The 19,182-nt window shown below is 42.0% G+C and overlaps 1 protein-coding gene across 4 annotated transcripts in view; it reads right to left on the bottom strand.

Moving 5' to 3' along the window:
* Window positions 1-19,182, bottom strand: part of lama2 (laminin, alpha 2) — a 385,152-nt gene that overhangs the window by 163,851 nt on the left and 202,119 nt on the right. For all 4 annotated transcript variants that reach the window (XM_052095596.1, XM_052095599.1, XM_052095597.1 and 1 more), the window contains exons 16-17: window positions 5,833-5,946; window positions 793-920 (exon numbers count right to left, since the gene is read on the bottom strand). In XM_052095596.1, the coding sequence (XP_051951556.1) occupies window positions 793-920; window positions 5,833-5,946 (242 nt within the window). The remainder of the gene's footprint in view (window positions 1-792; window positions 921-5,832; window positions 5,947-19,182) is intronic.

The following is a 19,182-nucleotide window of genomic DNA, read 5'->3' as shown; positions in this document are numbered from 1 at the left end:
AAGAAAGTCCTCTCTCCAATAATATTAGGAAGTCTGATTCATTTTAGTGAATCAGTTTGTTCGGACAGTTCATTGCCTTGAATTGGTTAAAAAAAAAAGATTCACTAGTTCATTTGATTACGGCTCAATAGTGTTACCTTACCAAAAACTCAATGTGTGGCATTTGACATGTTCTTTTATAGTTAAATATTAAGTTAAATAATGCTGTTTATCACTATTTTGATTCAGTTATATAGATGATTTCAGTCATGAAACATTACATGGTGCAAGCTGGTAGGTCCTTTGAGCATGTAAATATATAATTTTATATATGGTATTTAAAAATGTTACTTTTTTTGTTAGAAGCTCGTAGGGTCAGGGCCGCCGCTGGCCAAATTGATGCCCTATGCAGAGTTCCAGGTGGACGGGGTGATATGAACTGCTTTTGGGTCCTTGAAAAATGTATAACATGCGAGTCAGGGCAGCCGGTGGACTTTCTGGTGCCCTCCTAGGGTAAGATGGTGCCCCCCTAGGGAGTTGGCGCCCTACTCAGACTGTGTAGTATGCATGTAGGGAGTGGCGGTACTGCGTAGGGGAGCTACATTTTCAACTTCTTTTTCAAAATGTTAACTTTACTGTAGTTAAACTACATGGAAATGTGAGTAGATTGCAGCTTATAGTTTCAAACTAGTTACCCCCAACCCTTTTTAATGGTTAGAGGAAATATTATATACTGTATTTAAAACTGCATGGAAGTAAATTAAACCATTTATTTTTAGAGTATGATGTCATAGATAATTGGACTAGGCATACTTGTTTGATGGGATCAGTAGAGGGCAGGCACATGGCTGGCAGTCATTGGCTGTTCCCTTGGTGGCATCTCCATAGTAATCAGGAGCACACTGGTCACAGCTTGGTCCTACGGTGTGGTGCTTACAGTCCTACAATACAAAAACAAACACATTTACATCAGGATAGACAAAAAACTGTATACAGTATATTTAACTATTTGAACTACATCATATCTGAAGACACACTACCCACTCTTGAAAAATAGTTCACCCAAAATAAAAAATTCTGGCATAATTTACACACCGTAGTCACCTCAGACTTTCTTTCTTTAGTGGAAGATAAAACGAAAAGTTTAGCAGAATATCTGAGCTTCTCTACGATACAATGAAAGTGGATGGGGACATGAGGCTGCCAAGCTCCAAAAAGGCACCATAAAAGTGGTCCAAACTAATTATACACTATATGTCAAGTCTTACAAAGCCATACAAAAGCTGTTTGCCCAACCAATGGAAGACGGGGGAATGTATATATATATATATATATTTCTTTGAAATCTTGATTGACAGTTGAGGTCACCATTCACACTCACTGTCTGGAAACAAACTGCTTGTACATTTTTCTGAACTTCTCCCTTTGTGTTGCAAAGAAATAATAAAGATATGAGGATATCATGGCAGAATTGTCAGGATGGACAGACAGACAGACAGACAGACAGACAGACAGACAGATAGATAGATAGATAGATAGATAGATAGATAGATAGATAGATAGATAGATAGATAGATAGATTGTTTGCTTTATTTCCAAATCACTGAACATAAGTCAATCACTGGTCCACAGCAATCTGTTGGAGTTAGAATGTGTGTTCTCACAGAATATGTTGTGTATTTCGGAGCTATTTTTGTTGGTCTATGTATACTTTACATGCGTCAGACAGATGATTTTGGAGTGCTTTACTGTTACTGCATCGCAATTAACTGGTTTTCAGTGTCTTGAGCATAAAAGCGAGTTTTTAGCCCGCTGTGTCAAGTTATATTCAGTTAGTCACTTTTAAACATGCACCTCGAGACCACTGCATTCAGAGATCCATCCATCTGTAATTGAACTCAAGAACACGTCCTGCTGTTTCATGTTTGATTCGTGTCTAGAAGGTAACCCCTGGTTGGCGAAAGTAAGAGCTGCATGCAATGTTCACAAACTGTCTTTATTGTGTTTATTTGGAGTCCTACAGAAACCCTACACCTACACATACCCCTTAAACTATCCATAACCTTGATCCACCACTAAATCTAACCCTAAACCTAACCCTAATAAAAGCGAATGAGACTCTTGCAAAACTTGCCAAAGACTCTTGCAAAAGGCTGTCAGGGTGTTAGCTCTTGAAACACATCCTGTGGTTGGTTGCCTGCACAGCTTGAGGCTGCACAATTAACACATTAAATCGACAGCCTTAGTTATTTTGTCAATTCAAAGTGATAGTTGGCAAAAAGCAATAACAACAAAAGCATGTCAAAAGCAATGGTGCAGCACGTCAAAGGACGCCAATTCTGCACACCCTGCTGAAAAGACCAGGATTGCTGGTCACCAGCTTATGTTGTGTTTTGGGTGCTGGTCTCCCAGCATAGGATGCTAGTGTGTTGGTGTCCCTACCAGACTTTTAAACTAGCTTAAACAGCTTCATCAGAAAGACAACGCTGGTCTACCAGCTAGCCTCGTGTGACCCTGCATACACATGCATGGATGTTGTATTTTGGATTCTCTATATGCAACGCACAATTTAAATGAATTCAAACCAACTGATCTCTGTTCAGAAGACTCTTTGGTATCAGTAAAGGGTTAAACTTTCGACACAGAGTCATGGCGCCAACCACAGCGGAGTTTGTCTAGAAGGAAACCTCATTAATGTGTTACACAACCTGTTTGAGTCTCTAGATTCATCTGAAATGCCATTTTTTAAATTTGAGTGATTTACCGTGGAACATCATGCTGATAAACACAATGTACACTAATGTGTACTTTAGTGCATCTTTTCCTTAGAATTCCTATATTTACTGTGCACTGTTACACTGAGAATCAATGAGTTCATCCAAAAACTGAAAAATGTTGGAGTTAGGAGTTTTTTTGTGTGGAGTTAGGATGATATAATAATATATATTATAATAATAAGGTGCATTTCAAACTGTTCTGAGACCAGTGCGGACAGACAGCACACTGGAAGTTAACCTGTTGATACGCACCCCCTTTTGGAGCACAAACTATGAGAATTACATACCTGAACTTAAATGGTTGTATTTGCTGGACCCTTTGGAGTATAGACATAGCTGTAGTTTATTTTGAAAGAAGACAGTTTGGGCTTTATTTCCCAAGTTTCACAATTAATATATGTTGTTTATAGTAATGTTGTTTTTATAATAAAAAAAAAACTATAATAAAAGTGCCAAGACAACCCGGAAATCCAGAAATGTTCTCAAAGCCACAAGCCATGATCTAACAAAAAATGAGGTTCCTGCGGCTTTTTTCTCTGTAAAATCGTTGGAAGCGTACAGAGTAAAATTAAGGCTCCGCCACTAAATCTGACGGCACTGCTCGGGTATTATGAATAAAACTATGCCCCATTTTTAGAAATAGACTTTGGAGAGAGGCTGGTTTTGTTTATAAGACAATAATATATAAGATCATATACAGTTTTACAACATGAATGCTGCTCAGATTGCATAGTTAGTTGAAGAACGATGACAAAGGGTAATTCTTTCAGGAGAAATCTCATGTAAACAATGGAGAATATATCAATATTTCTCAGATTTATCACTTTTATGGGCAAAAAGTGCTATTGAAGGTTTTTCAGTGAACGCTTGTAATGGACAATTGACTCAAGTGTGTTGAACTGGATTCATCTGGCGATCGTGTTTTCATAATAAAGGTATGAAGTCCCGTTTTGATATAACTTGTTTTCATTTATACTCCTGGCACAAATCACTAAATTGCTGTTTCTGGAGCATTGCTATCCTGAAACAGAGATCGGATATCAATGTTGAACCCTTTGACCTTTGAAAAGAAGTATAATTTGTTAACATTAATTACATTTATAGACGGTAAATTATATATTAAATGTAAGCAGAGTGACGTCACTACCACGTGCGGGGGGATTGCATATCAACAGGTTAAGTCATTCACTAAATAGGGAGCAAGGGAGCATCCTATATCTCTCTATGCAGTTAAGTGCGTTCACTCCTAAAATCTGATCAAAAGTTCAGTTTCAGGCTGCAGATGATGTTTGATCACTCAACATGATCATCAATACATAGATTCACCATTTATAATGGATCATTTTATTTGAACATGGTTGGCAGTGATTGGATGATGCTGGTCATTACTTTGAATCAGAATTATTTATGGTAATTTCTGATGTAATGTCTGAAACATCTCAAAAACATGAATAACCAACACTCCTGGACACATAATAAACTATTGAATGAAAGAAAAGGCCTAGAGACTTGAATCTTTCAGTGATGGTAGTACTTCCGCTGGCCCAATCGGCCCATAGGTGGCGCTATATAAAAAAATTTATCTGTATAGGCTAGAAACAAAATTCTTAGCAAATCTTTTAAGCTTTGGACAATTTTGGCTCTGCCCCTTGTTTTTCTGCAATTTTTGATTGTTTGAAAAGAATAAAAAACAAACTTGTCTAAGGTCGTTCACCTGATCGGAACCAAACCAGTGTAGAAAGATTCCCAGTAGGAAAAGTTATTAAAGGAATTTTGAACTTCAGATTTTTCGTCAAACGGTATGCCAAAGCATACGTAAAGGGTATGGCCACTTTTACTAAAATGGTTATAACGTTTGAACGGATTGAGATATTATCACCAAATTTTGATAAACTTATATATGGGGTCATGCCTCTGCCTCTTGGTGGCGCTATAATAAAAAGCTAGAAATGGCTCTAACTATAGAACCGTTGGTCCTATCAAATTGAAATATTGCATGCAGTGTCCAAGGTGCCATCAAGGTCTACAAGGACAGTCCCATATCTTGAAATACATGGCTGCCATTGACCAATTAGCTTTTAGCAGCCCTCCACAGGCCAAGAGATAAATACGCCTACCATCTTTCGTTTCGATAAAGCTTTTCTGAACCTTGCAATATAAAGGTTAAAAAAAGCCCTATCGAAATGAAAGATGATAGGCCTATTTATCTCTTGGCCTGTGGAGGTCTGTGCAAACTTTGAAAAAAATTGGCCACTGGGAGGTGCTATCACATTTTAAATGTGTGTAAATCTATGTATATATGACTGTCTTTCACAAAGAAACACGTTATTTATATCATATGATACACCTCCTCTATCTGAACAAATTTGCCTCAGGAAATATTGGTGTGAATCAAATAATTTGTTAAATATTTTAGATTATTTAACTAAATTACATTTTCATACCAGTCCTAGGCCGTTCACCGAATCGGAACTACAAAGTGGGGGTGGCCACTTTTTTTTAAATGGTTAAAACTCTTGAACAGAATGAGATATCGTTACCAATTTTAAAAAAAAAATATGTAGAAGGTCAATCTGAGGACACAAATTAGGTACCTCTGCCTCTTGGTGGCACTATAACAGCCAGAAATGTTAACAAATTAAGGTACATTATCATTATTTTAGTTGCAAACAGACTGTCTAATTAATACTTCATATCTGTTACATATGTACTTAAATGACATTAAATGCTTGAACCTCGTTGATCGCTGCTTGCAGATATAATTTTTTATTATTTTTGCTTGTTTATTAGGTGCTACTGAAAACACATCAAAAAGGGAAAAATGGAAAATGCACACAGCACACACACTCAGGTCTCAGAAGGATTGACCAGCACCAAGACAGCACTAACCAGTATAACCAGCCTAGACCAGCATGGGAAATACATGCTGGTAAAGCTGGTCTTTTTATTAGATATGGATATTTATTAGAAGGATATAAGAAGAAATTACAACAAAATCCATTCTTTCAACTCAACAACACACACACACACACACACACACACACAAACACAAACACACACACTGTGTTCATATTACCAGGCATTGTCCAGTGATGTCATCACAGCGTTCCGCATGTCCGTTGCATCGGCAGAGCTCACACACGCCACGATACACTGTTCCGTTCACCCGGCGGTACCCTATGGAGCACATCTGTAAAACACCCAGACTTCATCAAACTCACAACACCCTTAAATAGTTTTAAGAGTAGGAAATTATTAACTCATCAAAGAAAAACAATTAATCACAAGGAAGTTATGAGTGAAATTTTTTTGAAAGTTAAAATAATTTTGGGAGAAGGAAATATGAGGAGCTACCTTTGGTTTATTACACATCATGTGTTTCAAGCAGTCTATGGAGGCAGTAATTCATCTGTGCTCTGTTAATTAATGGATCATTGTTGAGCACAAAGTGCTTTGTTTCATTAACGAGGGAGCAGATTTGCTTCTGTCAATTTGAAGTGCGAGGGAAGTTTATATTACTCACTGATAAAGACCTGTACCCGTGGAGCACATTAGTGTGTGTATATTTTGTGTGTGTTTCTTAAAGGGGTCACATACTGCGCACAAACGACATACAGTTCACAAAAAGTCTAAACTAATGTTTTCTAGGAATGTACATACTCACATTAAACCATTACATTCAACCCAGAAATTACTTTTAGACACAAACATCAACATACACATACATATAATATATGCAGTATATAAGTACTTTAAAAGTGTACTTACATCATTGTGTGATTGATTTTTTTGGCTGAGAGCAGTCGAGCGGGCTAGCTTCCTCTCAAACACATAAAAACTTAGTGAGCGTGTGAGAGAAGGAGAGAGCATGCGCTGCTGCTCTTAGCCAGAACCACGTAAGGACACATTAAGATGGTTAAAAAAAGGATGCGCCTTACTTTAGAGAGCACATGAATATGGAGACTAAGCCAAATTCTTGACATTTTAGGCAACTTTGAAAGCCAGATGCTTTTTAATGTCTTTGATAAAGAAGATGTATGGTCACAAGGGCTGCCTGCGACCAAAGATTTTCCTAGTCGACTGGTAGGTGTAAATTAGTAGAGTAGTCGTCGCACGTTTATGATATTAATTTAATTACTTAATATATATAATATATATATGTTGGGGGGCATGAGAAAATTGTTTGAGTTCCAGGGCTGAGAAAGAATGTTATAAGTAATATTGCTAACACTGTTCAACTGTTCTATTACAGAGAAATAATAAACCGTAATAATGAATCTGTAAAATATGAATTTAACAAGCGCACACATGAAGCGAGCCGCAGCGACACCGGCAAAAGCAGTCATGATTCTGAATGTGTCAGAAAACACCAGCAAGGAGACTGTCTGAACATTTAGTTCATTTATAGAGAGAAATGCACATTATGGTTGTGCCGACAGACGATGATCTCGTCAAGACGATATTTGGCTAATTTTCCCATGTATTAAATTATTATTATTATCAAATTAATATTACTAATCATTTGCCAGTGAACACACAGAAGAAACTTGAAGAAACACTTTATTATATTATTAAGAACAGATGACAGAAAAGCCGTCTATGCGCAAGTATGAAACGCTGTTTTGCAGTCTCGAGGAACACGCACATGTAAAAGATTCTCACTCTTTCTTTGTTTCTGTCTTCTGAATTTTGTGTCAAGAACAGCATCATCTATGAGTGCTTCAGTTGACCTCAGATATCTCAGCTCAGGAGGTGTTTTGAGTTTTATTGTGAATGCAACTCTGCAGCCTATACATCTGTGATTAAAACATAAAATAATACAAAAACACATTCACCTCGAACCATGATTTAACTTTCAGTGATTATTATCATCATCTTCATTTGTGTAAGTCATTTTCTGCCTGCATGTTTAGACGATAGGTGTTTAATTTGTATTATTTTGAAATGCCCTAACGGTAGAGAATGCACAGATGACGTAGGTTAGTTTCCAAAGAGATGTTGTAGGTTAGTTTCCAAAGAGATGTTGTAGGTTAGTTTCCAAAGAGATTCACAACTGCTGTAAAGACATCTTTCAAAAAGTTCAACAACACACATTTTAATTGCACTTAATATTTTATCTTTGTTTATCTAAGTTAAATAAAAAATGAAGTTTAAAGGTTGAAATCAAGGTGTCTTGCTTTATTGTGTAGGATTAACCCTAAGCCTGCTTAACAAAAATTATCTCATAGTAGCACCAAGCGTCCAACCAGCGGTAATAAGATTCATGTGGATTTTTTTCTGCAACAAACTGTCCAATCAAAACTTGGTCGACCAAGACCCTACTCATTGACTAACATTTGGCCGACTATTAGGGGGCAGCTCCAATGGTCACCCTAGTGTAGCTAGAAGAGTCTGCGTTCACATACTTGCATTGAGTTAACTGTGCCTTTAAGCAGCTTGAAAAATTCAAGAAAATTATGTCAAGCCTTCAGGCAATTGGCCAATTTGCTTCTGATAGGCTAACTGGCTAATTGGAGTCAATTGGAGGTGTACCTGTGGATGTATTTTAAGGTCTTCCTTCAAACTCAGATCCTCTTTGCTTAACATCATGGGAAAATCAAAAGAAATCAGCCAAGACCTCAGAAAAAATAAATTGTGGACCTCCACAAGTCTGGTTCATCCTTGGGAGCAATATCCAAATGCCTGAAGGTGCCACGTTCATCTGTACAAACCATGCAGACATCATACCGCTCAGCAAGGAGATGCATTCTGTCTCCTAGAAATGAACGTAATTTGGTGCGAAAAGTGCAAATCAATCCCAGAACAACCTTGAGAAGATGTTGGAGGAAACAGATAGACAAGAATCTATATCCACAGTAAAACAAGACCCATATCGAAATAACCTGAAAGCCTCCAAAACCACCATAAAAAAGCCAGACTACAGTTTGAAAGTGCACATGGGGACAAAGATCTTACTTTTTGGAGAAATGTCCTCTCGTCTGATGAAACAAAAATTGAACTGTTTGGCCAGAATGACCATCGTTATGTTTGGAGGAAAAAAGGTGAGGCTTGCAAGATGGAGAACACTATCCAAACTGTGAAGTGTGGGGATGGCAGCATCATGTTGTGTGCTGCTGGAGGGACAGGTGCACTTCACAAAATAGATGGCATAATGAAGAAGGAGAATGATGTGGATATATTGAAGCAACATCTCAAGACATCAGCCAGGAAGTTAAAGCTTGGTCACAAATGGGTCTTCCAAATGGACAATGACCCCAAACATACCTCCAAAGTTGTGGAAAATGGATTGACAACAAAGAGAGCTTGTGGAAGGCTCCCCAATACATTTGACCCAAGTTAAACAATTTAAAGGCAATACTAACAAAGTGTACGTAAACGTCTGACCCACTGAGAATGTGACGAAAGAAATAAAAGCTTAAATAAAGCATTCTCTCTACTATTATTCTGACATTTCACATTCTTCATATAAAGTAGTGATCCAAAATGGCCTTAGACAGTGTAAGGATTACCTTGTCTTGTTTCACCGTTGCCCTTTGTTTATCACTTTTTGTCACTTCTGTAACTCCTTAGTTTTCACTTTTGTCCCTTGTGTAGCTCCATAGTCTCCCTGTTACCGTTTGTGTTCTCCGTTCATTGTTTTCACCTGCCCTCTTTAATTTGCCATTGGTTTCTGTTCATCACCTTGTTACCTTGTTTGAGTTCTGTTTGTTCATTGGCCCCTTTTCCCTTTTTCATGTATTTAAACCCTGTCTGTTTGTTCAGTCTCTGTCGGTCGTTGTTTGTTTGTGAATGTTGTTTAGCCTGGTATGCTGTCCCTGCCCATGTTCTCCGTTTTATGTTTATTTCCCCATTGAGGGTTTTCCTTTGTGTTTATTGGTTTGTCTGTTTAATAAAGTAAGTTTGCATTTAGATCCGCTCTCCTCGTCTGCCTTCGCTGCCTCCAGTCGTGACAGAACGACCGACCACTACAATGGATCTAGCGGCTTACTTTACGGTACTGGCCCAGGCGGATTTGACCATCCGCGAGTACTCCCACTTCTTTTCCGCTGTTGCCGTCCACACCGGCTTCAACGACATCCCTGAAGACCATCTACTGGCTCGGGCTACCAACACAGTGGCAGAGGGAATTGCCAGACTCCGGAGACCTCACGTGGAGGGAGTACGTGAGTCTCGTCCTGAGAGAACTCGCGCCTGAAGAACCACCCCTCGTGATTCCGGCTGTCGAGCCTGAGCCCCTGCCTACCCGGATCGATGAGCCAGCGCTGCCCACTTCTTCCGCCCGGAGGAGGAGAAGGAAAGCCTCCGCTCTCCAGCTCACGCCTGCCACGGTCAGCGAGCCAGTGTCCACGCCTGCCATGGTCAGCGAGCCAGCACCCACGCATGTCACTGTGAGCGAGCCAGAGCCCACGCATGTCACTGTGAGCGAGCCAGAGCCCACGCATGTCACTGTGAGCGAGCCTGAGTCCTCGTCAGCCACGGTGACCGAGCCTGAGCCCTCGAACGTCCCCGTGCCAGTGCCTGTAGCCTCAGACGTCAGCGAGCCAGTGCCGATAGCCTAAAACGTCAATGAGCCAGTGCCTGTAGCCTCAGATGTCCGTGAGCCAGCGCCTGTAGCCTCGACTGTCCCTGAGCCAGCGCCTGTAGCCTCAACCGTCCCTGAGCCAGCGCCTGTAGCCTCAACCGTCCCTGAGCCAGCGCCTGGAGCCATGACCGTCCAAGCGCCAACGCCTCCCGAGCTTTCCAGAGCTCCGCCTCCCGAGCTTTCCAGAGCTCCGCCTTCCGAGCCTCCTGAGCTTTCCAGAGCTCCGCCTTCCGAGCTTTCCAGAGCTCTGCCTTCCGAGATTTCCAGAGCTCCGCCTTCCGAGCCTCCCGAGCTTTCCAGAGCTCCGCCTCCCGAGCTTTCCAGAGCTCCGCCTCCCGAGCTTTCCAGAGCTCCGCCTTCCGAGCCTCCTGAGCTTTCCAGAGCTCCGCCTTCCGAGCTTTACGGAGCTCCGCCTTCCGAGCTCTCCAGAGCTCCGCCTACCGAGTCTTCCAGGGCTCCTCTCGAGCTTCCCAGAGCTCCGCCTCCCGAGTCTTCCAGGACTCCGCCTCTCAAGTCTCTCGAGCCTCTCAGAGCTCCTCCTCCCGAGCCTTCTAGGGCTCCGCCTCTCAAGTCTCTCGAGCCTCCCAGAGCTCCTCCCGAGCTTCCCAGGGCTCCGCCTCTCGAGCCTACTAGGGCTCCGCCCCTCAAGACTCTCGAGCCTTCCAGGGCTCCGCCCCTCAAGCCTCTCGAGCCTTACAGGGCTCCACCTCTTGAGCCTCTCAAGCATCCCAGGGCTCCGCCTCTCAAGTCTTCCACGGCCCTTCTCCCCGAGCCTCCTACGGCCCCACCTCCAGAGCCTCCTACGGCTCCACCTCCAGAGCCTCCTACGGCTCCACCTCCCGAGCCTCCTACGGCTCTGCTCCCAGAAACTCCAGAGCTTTCTAGGGCTCCGCCTCCAGAGCCTCCTACGGCTCTGCTCCCAGAGATTCCCGAGCCTTCTAGGGCTCCGCCTCCCGAGCCTTCCAGGTCTCCGCCCCTAAAGCCTCCTACGGCGCTCCTTTCCTCGGCTCCGCCTCCTGAGCCTTCCTCAGCTCCATCCCCAGAGCCTTCCAGGCCTCCGCCTCTAGAGCTGCCTACGGCGTCACCGCACTCGGCTCCACCTCCTGAGCCATCCTCAGCTCCGTCCCCAGAGCCTTCCAAGCCTCCGCCTCTAGAGCTGCCTACGGCATCACCGCCCTCGGCTCCACCTCCTGAGCCATCCTCGGCTCCGCCTCCTAGGCCTCCCTCGGCTCCGCCACCAAAGCCTCCCGAGCCTCCTACGGCTCGGCCTCCAGAGCCTCCCTCGTCTTCGCCTCTACAGCCTCCTGCTGCGCCACCTCCCTCTGCTCTGTCTCCTGAGCCTCCCACGGCTCCACCCCCTGATCCTCCAGAGCTTTCCATGGTTCTGCCTCCCTCGGCGCCGCCTCCTGAGCCTCCAGAGCTTTCCATGGTTCCGCCTCCCTTGGCTCCGCCTCCTGAGCCTCCAGAGCCTCCCACAGCTTCGTCTCCAGAGCCCCTCTCAGCTCCGCCTCCGGGACCTGTCCCTGTCCTGAGGCTGCCTCCAGGGCCTCCTGGACCTGTCCGATGGCCACCTCCCAAGCCTCCTGGACCTGTCCCTGTCCGATGGCCACCTCCCAGGCCTCCTAGACCTGTCCCTGTCTTGTGGCCACCTCCTAGGTCCCCTGAACCGGCCCTTGCCAAGTGGCCAGCTCCCGGGCCATCTAAACCGGCCTCTGTCCTGTGGCCACCTCCCAGGCCCCCTGAACTGGCCCCTGCTCTGCGGCCATCTCCCAGACCACCGAAACCTGTCCCTACCCGGTGGACGCCCCCCCGGCCACCCGACCTGGTTCCCTGCACACACCCCCAGAGACTGCTTACCTGCCCTCTCGGCCTCCCTGGTCTGCCTGTCTGCCCCCTTTGGTCTGTCTGTCTGTCCCTCGTTGCCCCCTGGACTGTCTGTCTGCCCCTCGTTGCCCCCTGGACTGCCTGTCTGCCCTTCGTTGCCCCCCTTGGTCTGTCTGTCCACCACAAGCCCCCCCCCAGTCAACGGACATTTGTTCTTCCTGTTTTTTGTTATGTCACTTTTGAGCATCTGGAATCCGCTCCTTTAAGGGGGGACTCTGTAAGGATTACCTTGTCTTGTTTCACCGTTGCCCTTTGTTTATCACTTTTTGTCCCTTGTGTAGCTCCATAGTCTCCCTGTTAGCGTTCGTGTTCTCCGTTCATTGTTTTCACCTGCCCTCTTTAATTTGCCATTGGTTTCTGTTCATCACCTTGTTACCTTGTTTGAGTTCTGTTTGTTCATTGGCCCCTTTTCCCTTTTTCATGTATTTAAACCCTGTCTGTTTGTTCAGTCTCTGTCGGTCGTTGTTTGTTTGTGAATGTTGTTTAGCCTGGTATGCTGTCCCTGCCCATGTTCTCCGTTTTATGTTTATTTCCCCATTGAGGGTTTTCCTTTGTGTTTATTGGTTTGTCTGTTTAATAAAGTAAGTTTGCATTTAGATCCGCTCTCCTCGTCTGCCTTCGCTGCCTCCAGTCGTGACAGACAGGGAATGTTACAAATAATTGTCAGGAATTGTGGAAAGTGTATGTGGAGTTTAAATGTATTTAGTTAAGGTGTATGTAAACTTCTGACTATATATTAGGGCTGTCAATCAATAAAAACTTTCATCGAATTAATTACATGGTGTCCCGATTAATTAACCACAATTAATCGAATATACAAATATTTGCAGAGAAAGCCCCTCATATAACAATAATATATATATATATATATATATATATATATATATATATATATATATATATATATATATATATATATATAATGATGAAATAATTATACATAGCTATCTTTAAATATTAGAAAATTATATATATATATATATATATATATATATATATATATATATATATATATATATATATATATATATGTAATAAAACATATTCAGATAATTAAAATGCATTACATTCTTGTGGCAGAAGAGTCAATCATTGATAAGACAATACAAAAAGTGGCTTTATACCATATTACATATGCCAATCATTGTTATACAGTTCACAGCAAAACATTTCACAAGTGAATTTGTCAATCAGTTGGAGATTTATTATGAGGGCTTGTTTAAGGACCCGTCAATGTTCACCTGCGTCAGACAGATGCTTGTGTCGCGTCTCGGGTGCGTTGTGTCATAAACATAAAATCACTGGGTGACAAGGTCACTGTGTCAAGTTAAATATAGTTTAATACTTAGAACACATCTTGAGATCCCTTAGTTCGAATTTGTGCTCCATCAAGTGTTGTGAACGCAAGAACGTAATGCATGTTTGTGTTGTGTGTCTGCTGAAGGGTTGTTCTGTTCACTGTATAAACTGCGTGTTGCTCATACAGCTGAAGTTTCACTTACTGCCCTCTGGAGTAAATAGGTGGTACTACAAGCTTGTATTTCTCAGGAATCGTCCTTATTACGGTGTGGGGGCATTGCGATAAATTGCGTACATTTTTAAATTGACAGCCCTAATATATATATATATATATATATATATATATATATATATATATAAATAAATATACACACACAGACCAGCCAGGACATTAAAACAACCTGCCTAATATTGTGTAGGTCCCACTCGTGCTGCCAAAACAGCACCAATCTGCATGTTATTCTCCTCACCACAACTGTACAGAGTGGTTTGATTTACCGTAGACTTTGTCAGTTTCAACCAGTCTGGCCATTCTCTGTTGACCTCTCTGGATGATTGTTGGTGCCAGAGGGGCTGGTTTGAGTATTTGAGTATCTAGAATGGTGTCAAAAACAAAAAACATCCAGTGAGCGGCAGTTCTGTGGATGGAAATGTCTTGTTGATGAGAGAGGTCAACAGAGAATGGACAGACTGGTTTGAACTGACAAAGTCTACAGTAACTCAGATAACCACACTGTACAATTGTGGTTATAAGAACAGTATCTCTTAATGCTATTCTGAGATGCAGGTTGATGCTGTTTTGGCGGCATCAGGGGAACCAACACAATATTAGGCAGGTGGTTTTATTTTTGTGGCTGATCGGTGTATATACAGTATATTTATATTTATATATATAGACAATACAGGAAGCGGCTTTATACCATATTACATATGCCAATCATTGTTATACAGTTCACAGCAAAACATTTCACAAGTGAATTTGTCAATCTACACAAGCAACACAATATTAGGCGGGTGGTTTTGTTTTTGTGGCTGATCGGTGTATATACAGTATATTTATATATATGTTATACACATATATGTTGCATAGTGAGGATGTCTTCAAAAATAATGACATAAATAGTTTTCATTTATCAATTAGTCCACTATACCAAGTCCAGTAAACATATAAAAAGCTAAATCAATATTCGGTGTCACCACCTTTGCCTTTAAAACAGCACCAATTCTCCTAGATTCTGCTGGACACAGTTGTTCTTGGTTGTTGGCAGATTGGATGTTTCAGGCTTCTGGGAGAATTCCCCACAGTTCTTCTATATATTCTCAATTGCTTCTGTCTCTTTATGTAATCTCAGACTGACTCGATGTTCAGTGGGGGGCTTTGTGGGGGCCATGACATCTGTTGCAGGACTCCCTGTTCTTCTATTCTAATCATTTCCATTTGCAAAAGTAATGTTTGGAAGTCTAACATTTATATTTCCACACACTAAAGCTGAAGATATAAATAACAATCTTAAAACAAATACTTTTGTGAAACATCTTGTGTGCCTAAGACTTTTGCACAGTAATGTATATATATATATATATATATATATATATATATATATATATATATATATATATATATTTAAACCAGTCTATCTGGCACTAACAATCATGAAACGTTCTAAATCACTGAGATCATATTTGTTACCCATTATGATGGTTGATGTGAACATTAACTGAAGCTCCTAACCCATATCTGCATGATTTTATACATTACACTGCTGCCACACGATTGTCTGATTAGATAATCGCATGAATATGTCACAGCTCTGGTGAGTTTGCCGGTTTGTTTTGTATGCTTTGTCATTTTCTCTCCCTCCTATCTCACAGGCGTTGCTGGTAGAGATAATCAGCGTTTCCCTGGGAACAATTATTGTTCCCAGGGGAATGCTGATTATGCCACTGATTGTGTGCCGAGCAACACCTGTTCTTTCCCAATGCACTTTCTTCTTAAGCCCTTTGTGTTTTTTGTATCTTTGCTGGATTGTTGAGTACTAACCTCACCCTCTCTTTCTAATTGGTCCTGTCTCTATCTGTTGGTTGCCCGTGTGTCTGGTGTGTGGTTGCCTTCCAGGAGGATACCTCGTCTCTGCCCGCTTGTCGGGAGTTATATCTGCCCATCTCTGCCTGGCGTTGATCTGCACCTCATCTACCTTCCAAGGAGGATTCTACGAATCTGTTCCTGACTTCCACAATGCACACACTCATCCTACGAACACACTCTTCACGGATTGCACCAGATGCGACCACAGCACCCGTGCTTCTCTATCATCTCTCCCCACTGCTCTAGCTGGTGCCAGGATCCTCGTGACTGCTCATATTTAACATTCTATATTTTGCAACTTATCTGTAAAATCTTTGGTTCCTCTGCATTTGGGTCTATTTGTCTAGCTATCGTTGTTACTAAATAAATAGATGTACAGGTGTACCACATAAAGTGGCCGGTGAGTGTATATACATATTATTAAATTATTAAATGATGTCCGAATAAAACAGGTTTAGGTGTAGGGTTGCTGTGTTTGTTCATGAAAGTACATATCTTTTGTATCTAGAAGTTCTGGAGAAGTTATAAATCAGACAAAACCTCTCTTTTTGACACTTGGGGGTCTCCTCAATAGGAGATTTTTTTTTTAAATGGGTTAGGTTTAGGGTTAGTTCTCTTTCAGGTGTGGGGTTTGGGTGAGTCTGTACTCATTATAAATTAAACATCAGAATTCTATGCATAGCCTATGTGTGTTGTTCATATTTTTTTGTGAAGTACATGGCACTGTGATCTGTGTGTGCTTTCTTTGTTGTTTTGGTGTCTCCTGCTCTCTTTTGGCTCCTCCCAATTTGTCACTCTGGCAGGTAACTGATTACGTCTCCAGCTGAACCTGCTTATCATCCAGGAGGGACGCAGCATAAAAGCCAGCAGAACTATCATTCAAGGAGAACCTTTCTCCAGAGCATGGTCTGTGTCCTGAACGGCCCAGTTGTTGAGAGCTGTTGTGTTCCTTGTCGTGGACCTGTGCAACACTGTGCTTCTTTGTGTCACTGTTGCTTCTTTGTAAGACATCCCAGTCCATACCCTTTTGCTTTATCTTTTAAGCTGTTATCTATCTGATTATTTGTTTTTTTTTATTGTCTGGGAACTGTAGGGAGGTGAGTGGCAATTTTATTTTGCTATCCCTCGTTTTCTCCTGGTTTTCTGGTCAGGTAGGGAGAGAGTGTACATTTCTGTTATTTATTTGTATTTTCTTTAAGAGGTTTAATAAGAAATTGACTCTCCCAGGTAGATTAAACTTTTGTTTGTTATTTTGGCATTGCCCTCTCCTGAAGTCTTTGTTTCCTTCCCAATTTACTCTAAGTAAATTGTTAACTTTAAGAATAAAATTGTTGAAAAGAACTTTGCTGTTGTGGTGCTGTGGCAGGGCCCTGACTATAGCTCTTTAAAATCTTAAGCTTTGTTACGTTCTGACCCCTAGACATTCTTAGGACGTAACATATTTGGGGGCTCGTCCGGGATATGAATTCCATTACTTTGTAGAGTTATGAGTTGTCCTCTACAAAGTTATTTGTTGTTGAACTTACTCTTTGGGGTGAGGGCAGACTGCATGCGTCAAAATGGAATTTGATCTATTGGCGTTTACACTTGCTCCAACTACGGAAGTTTTTAATCGGTGCAGGAAAAAAGATTTTTTGTTAATTGCGGATTTCTTTAATGTTACTGTGTCCAGAGATGCTGCCAAGCAAGTGATTAAGAAGGAACTGTATATTGGGTTGGTGAGTACAGGCATTTTACCTGCTGAATCACCACTTGATGTGTTAGAGGAGAAGGTAGTAGAGGGAGAAACTTTAGCTTCAGTTTTACCCCTTCCCGCTGAATCTCGATTAGATCCGATGACGGCAGTTAAGTTAAAAGAGCTTGACTTGGAGCTTAAAAGACAAAAGCACGATATTAAAGTAGTACAACTCCGTACTGTTGAGGTAGAAGCACAGCGTGACATTAAGCTAAAAACTCTTGAATTAGAAGCTGAGGTTTTGTGCAGGAAGCCTGTTCCCCTTCCACGCTTGAGAGCTCCCTCCTCACCAACGTTTGAGAGTTCACCTTCACGATCCAATGCAGTCAGCGACGATCAAGTAGGCAATACCCAGCCGAACTTTGATGTTGTGAGGTATGTAAAGCTGGTACCACCTTTTAGAGAAGCTGAGGTAGATTGTTACTTCACCACTTTTGAACGCATTGCTGCAAAGTTAGGATGGCCAAAAGACATGTGGGGGCTCCTTCTGCAGTGCAATTTCGTAGGTAAGGCACAGGAAGTCTGTTCTTCGCTTCCGATTGAGCAATCTCTCGATTACGAGATTGTAAAAGCAGCAGTATTGAGAGCGTACTGTCAGCGCTTCCGACACCTAGTGAAGACAGCCAAACAAACATATGTAGAGTTTACGAGAGAGAAAAAAACACTCTTTGAGAAGTGGTGCCTCTCCAATAAAGTCACCAGTTTTGAGCAGTTGCAAGAACTTATCTTGTTGGAAGAGTTAAAAAATTGTGTCCCTGAACTGGTAGTTGTTCATCTGAATGAACAGAAGGTAAACACGCTCTCTGAAGCTGCTGTGATAGCAGACGAGTTTGTGCTCACCCATAAGACGGTATTTCCATCTTCACGTCAGCCCAAGCGTCAGTTTTTTAATACTGAGCAGGTGGAGAAGGAAACCTCCCATGCTGTGAGGGAGATGGCAGATAAGGTTCGTAAAGCTGATGTAAAACCTTCCAGTAACAAACGTTCTTGCTTCTACTCTTTGGATCCAGGCCACTTGATTAATGATTGTAAGGCGTGGAAACAGAAAAGTGCTGCTGGGAAATCCAAAAGTGTAGCTTTTGCTCAGACTGTTACAATCCCTAAAAATTGTTCGATGCCGGTTCATGGTACTGGGTATGAACCCTTTCTCTTTAGTGGTTCCGTTTCTCTTTGCACTGACACTCTGGGAAAGTCTATCTCAATTCTGAGGGATACAGGTGCAACACAGTCATTCATTTTAGCAGATGTTTTGCCATTTTCTGCCGAAACGTATTCTGGTACTGATGTGTTGGTGCGTGGAATTGAGTTAGGATGTGTGAGAGTGCCAGTGCATATGGTTTATCTTAAATCTGATCTAGTTACAGGTGTGGTTCCTCTTGGTGTGCGAACTGAGCTGCCTGTGGATGGTGTAAGCCTTATATTGGGGAATGACTTGGCAGGTGGTAAGGTTTTCCCCTCTCCAGTTGTTGTTGATACGCCAGAGATATTGATCTGACTCTGATATTGCGGTTTGTTTTCCTTCAGTATTTCCTGCTTGTGCAGTAACTCGTGCTCACGCACGGAAGTGGGAAGGTACAGTGAATCTTGCTGACTCATTTTTGAATCCAGTAAAAAGTCCTCTGGAGTGTACTCTATCTGTTAAACCACAGTTGGTTCCTAATGGTTCTATGAAGTCAGACTTAGAAGCATCAGCTTTGAAATTTGAAAGAGAACACTTAATTGCTGCTCAAAAGTCTGACCAATCTCTTTATCCCCTGCATTGTCACTGCTGGTCAGTTAGAGGACTCGTACGATGCTAGAATAGCTTTTATGTGGGAAGATGACATCCTAATGCGTCGCT

Source organism: Xyrauchen texanus, chromosome 28, assembly GCF_025860055.1.
Source record: "Xyrauchen texanus isolate HMW12.3.18 chromosome 28, RBS_HiC_50CHRs, whole genome shotgun sequence".
Classification (NCBI taxonomy): Eukaryota; Metazoa; Chordata; class Actinopteri; order Cypriniformes; family Catostomidae; genus Xyrauchen; species Xyrauchen texanus.
The sequence above is the reverse complement of the archived record's forward strand: the minus strand, read 5'-3'. Positions and strand labels throughout refer to the sequence as shown.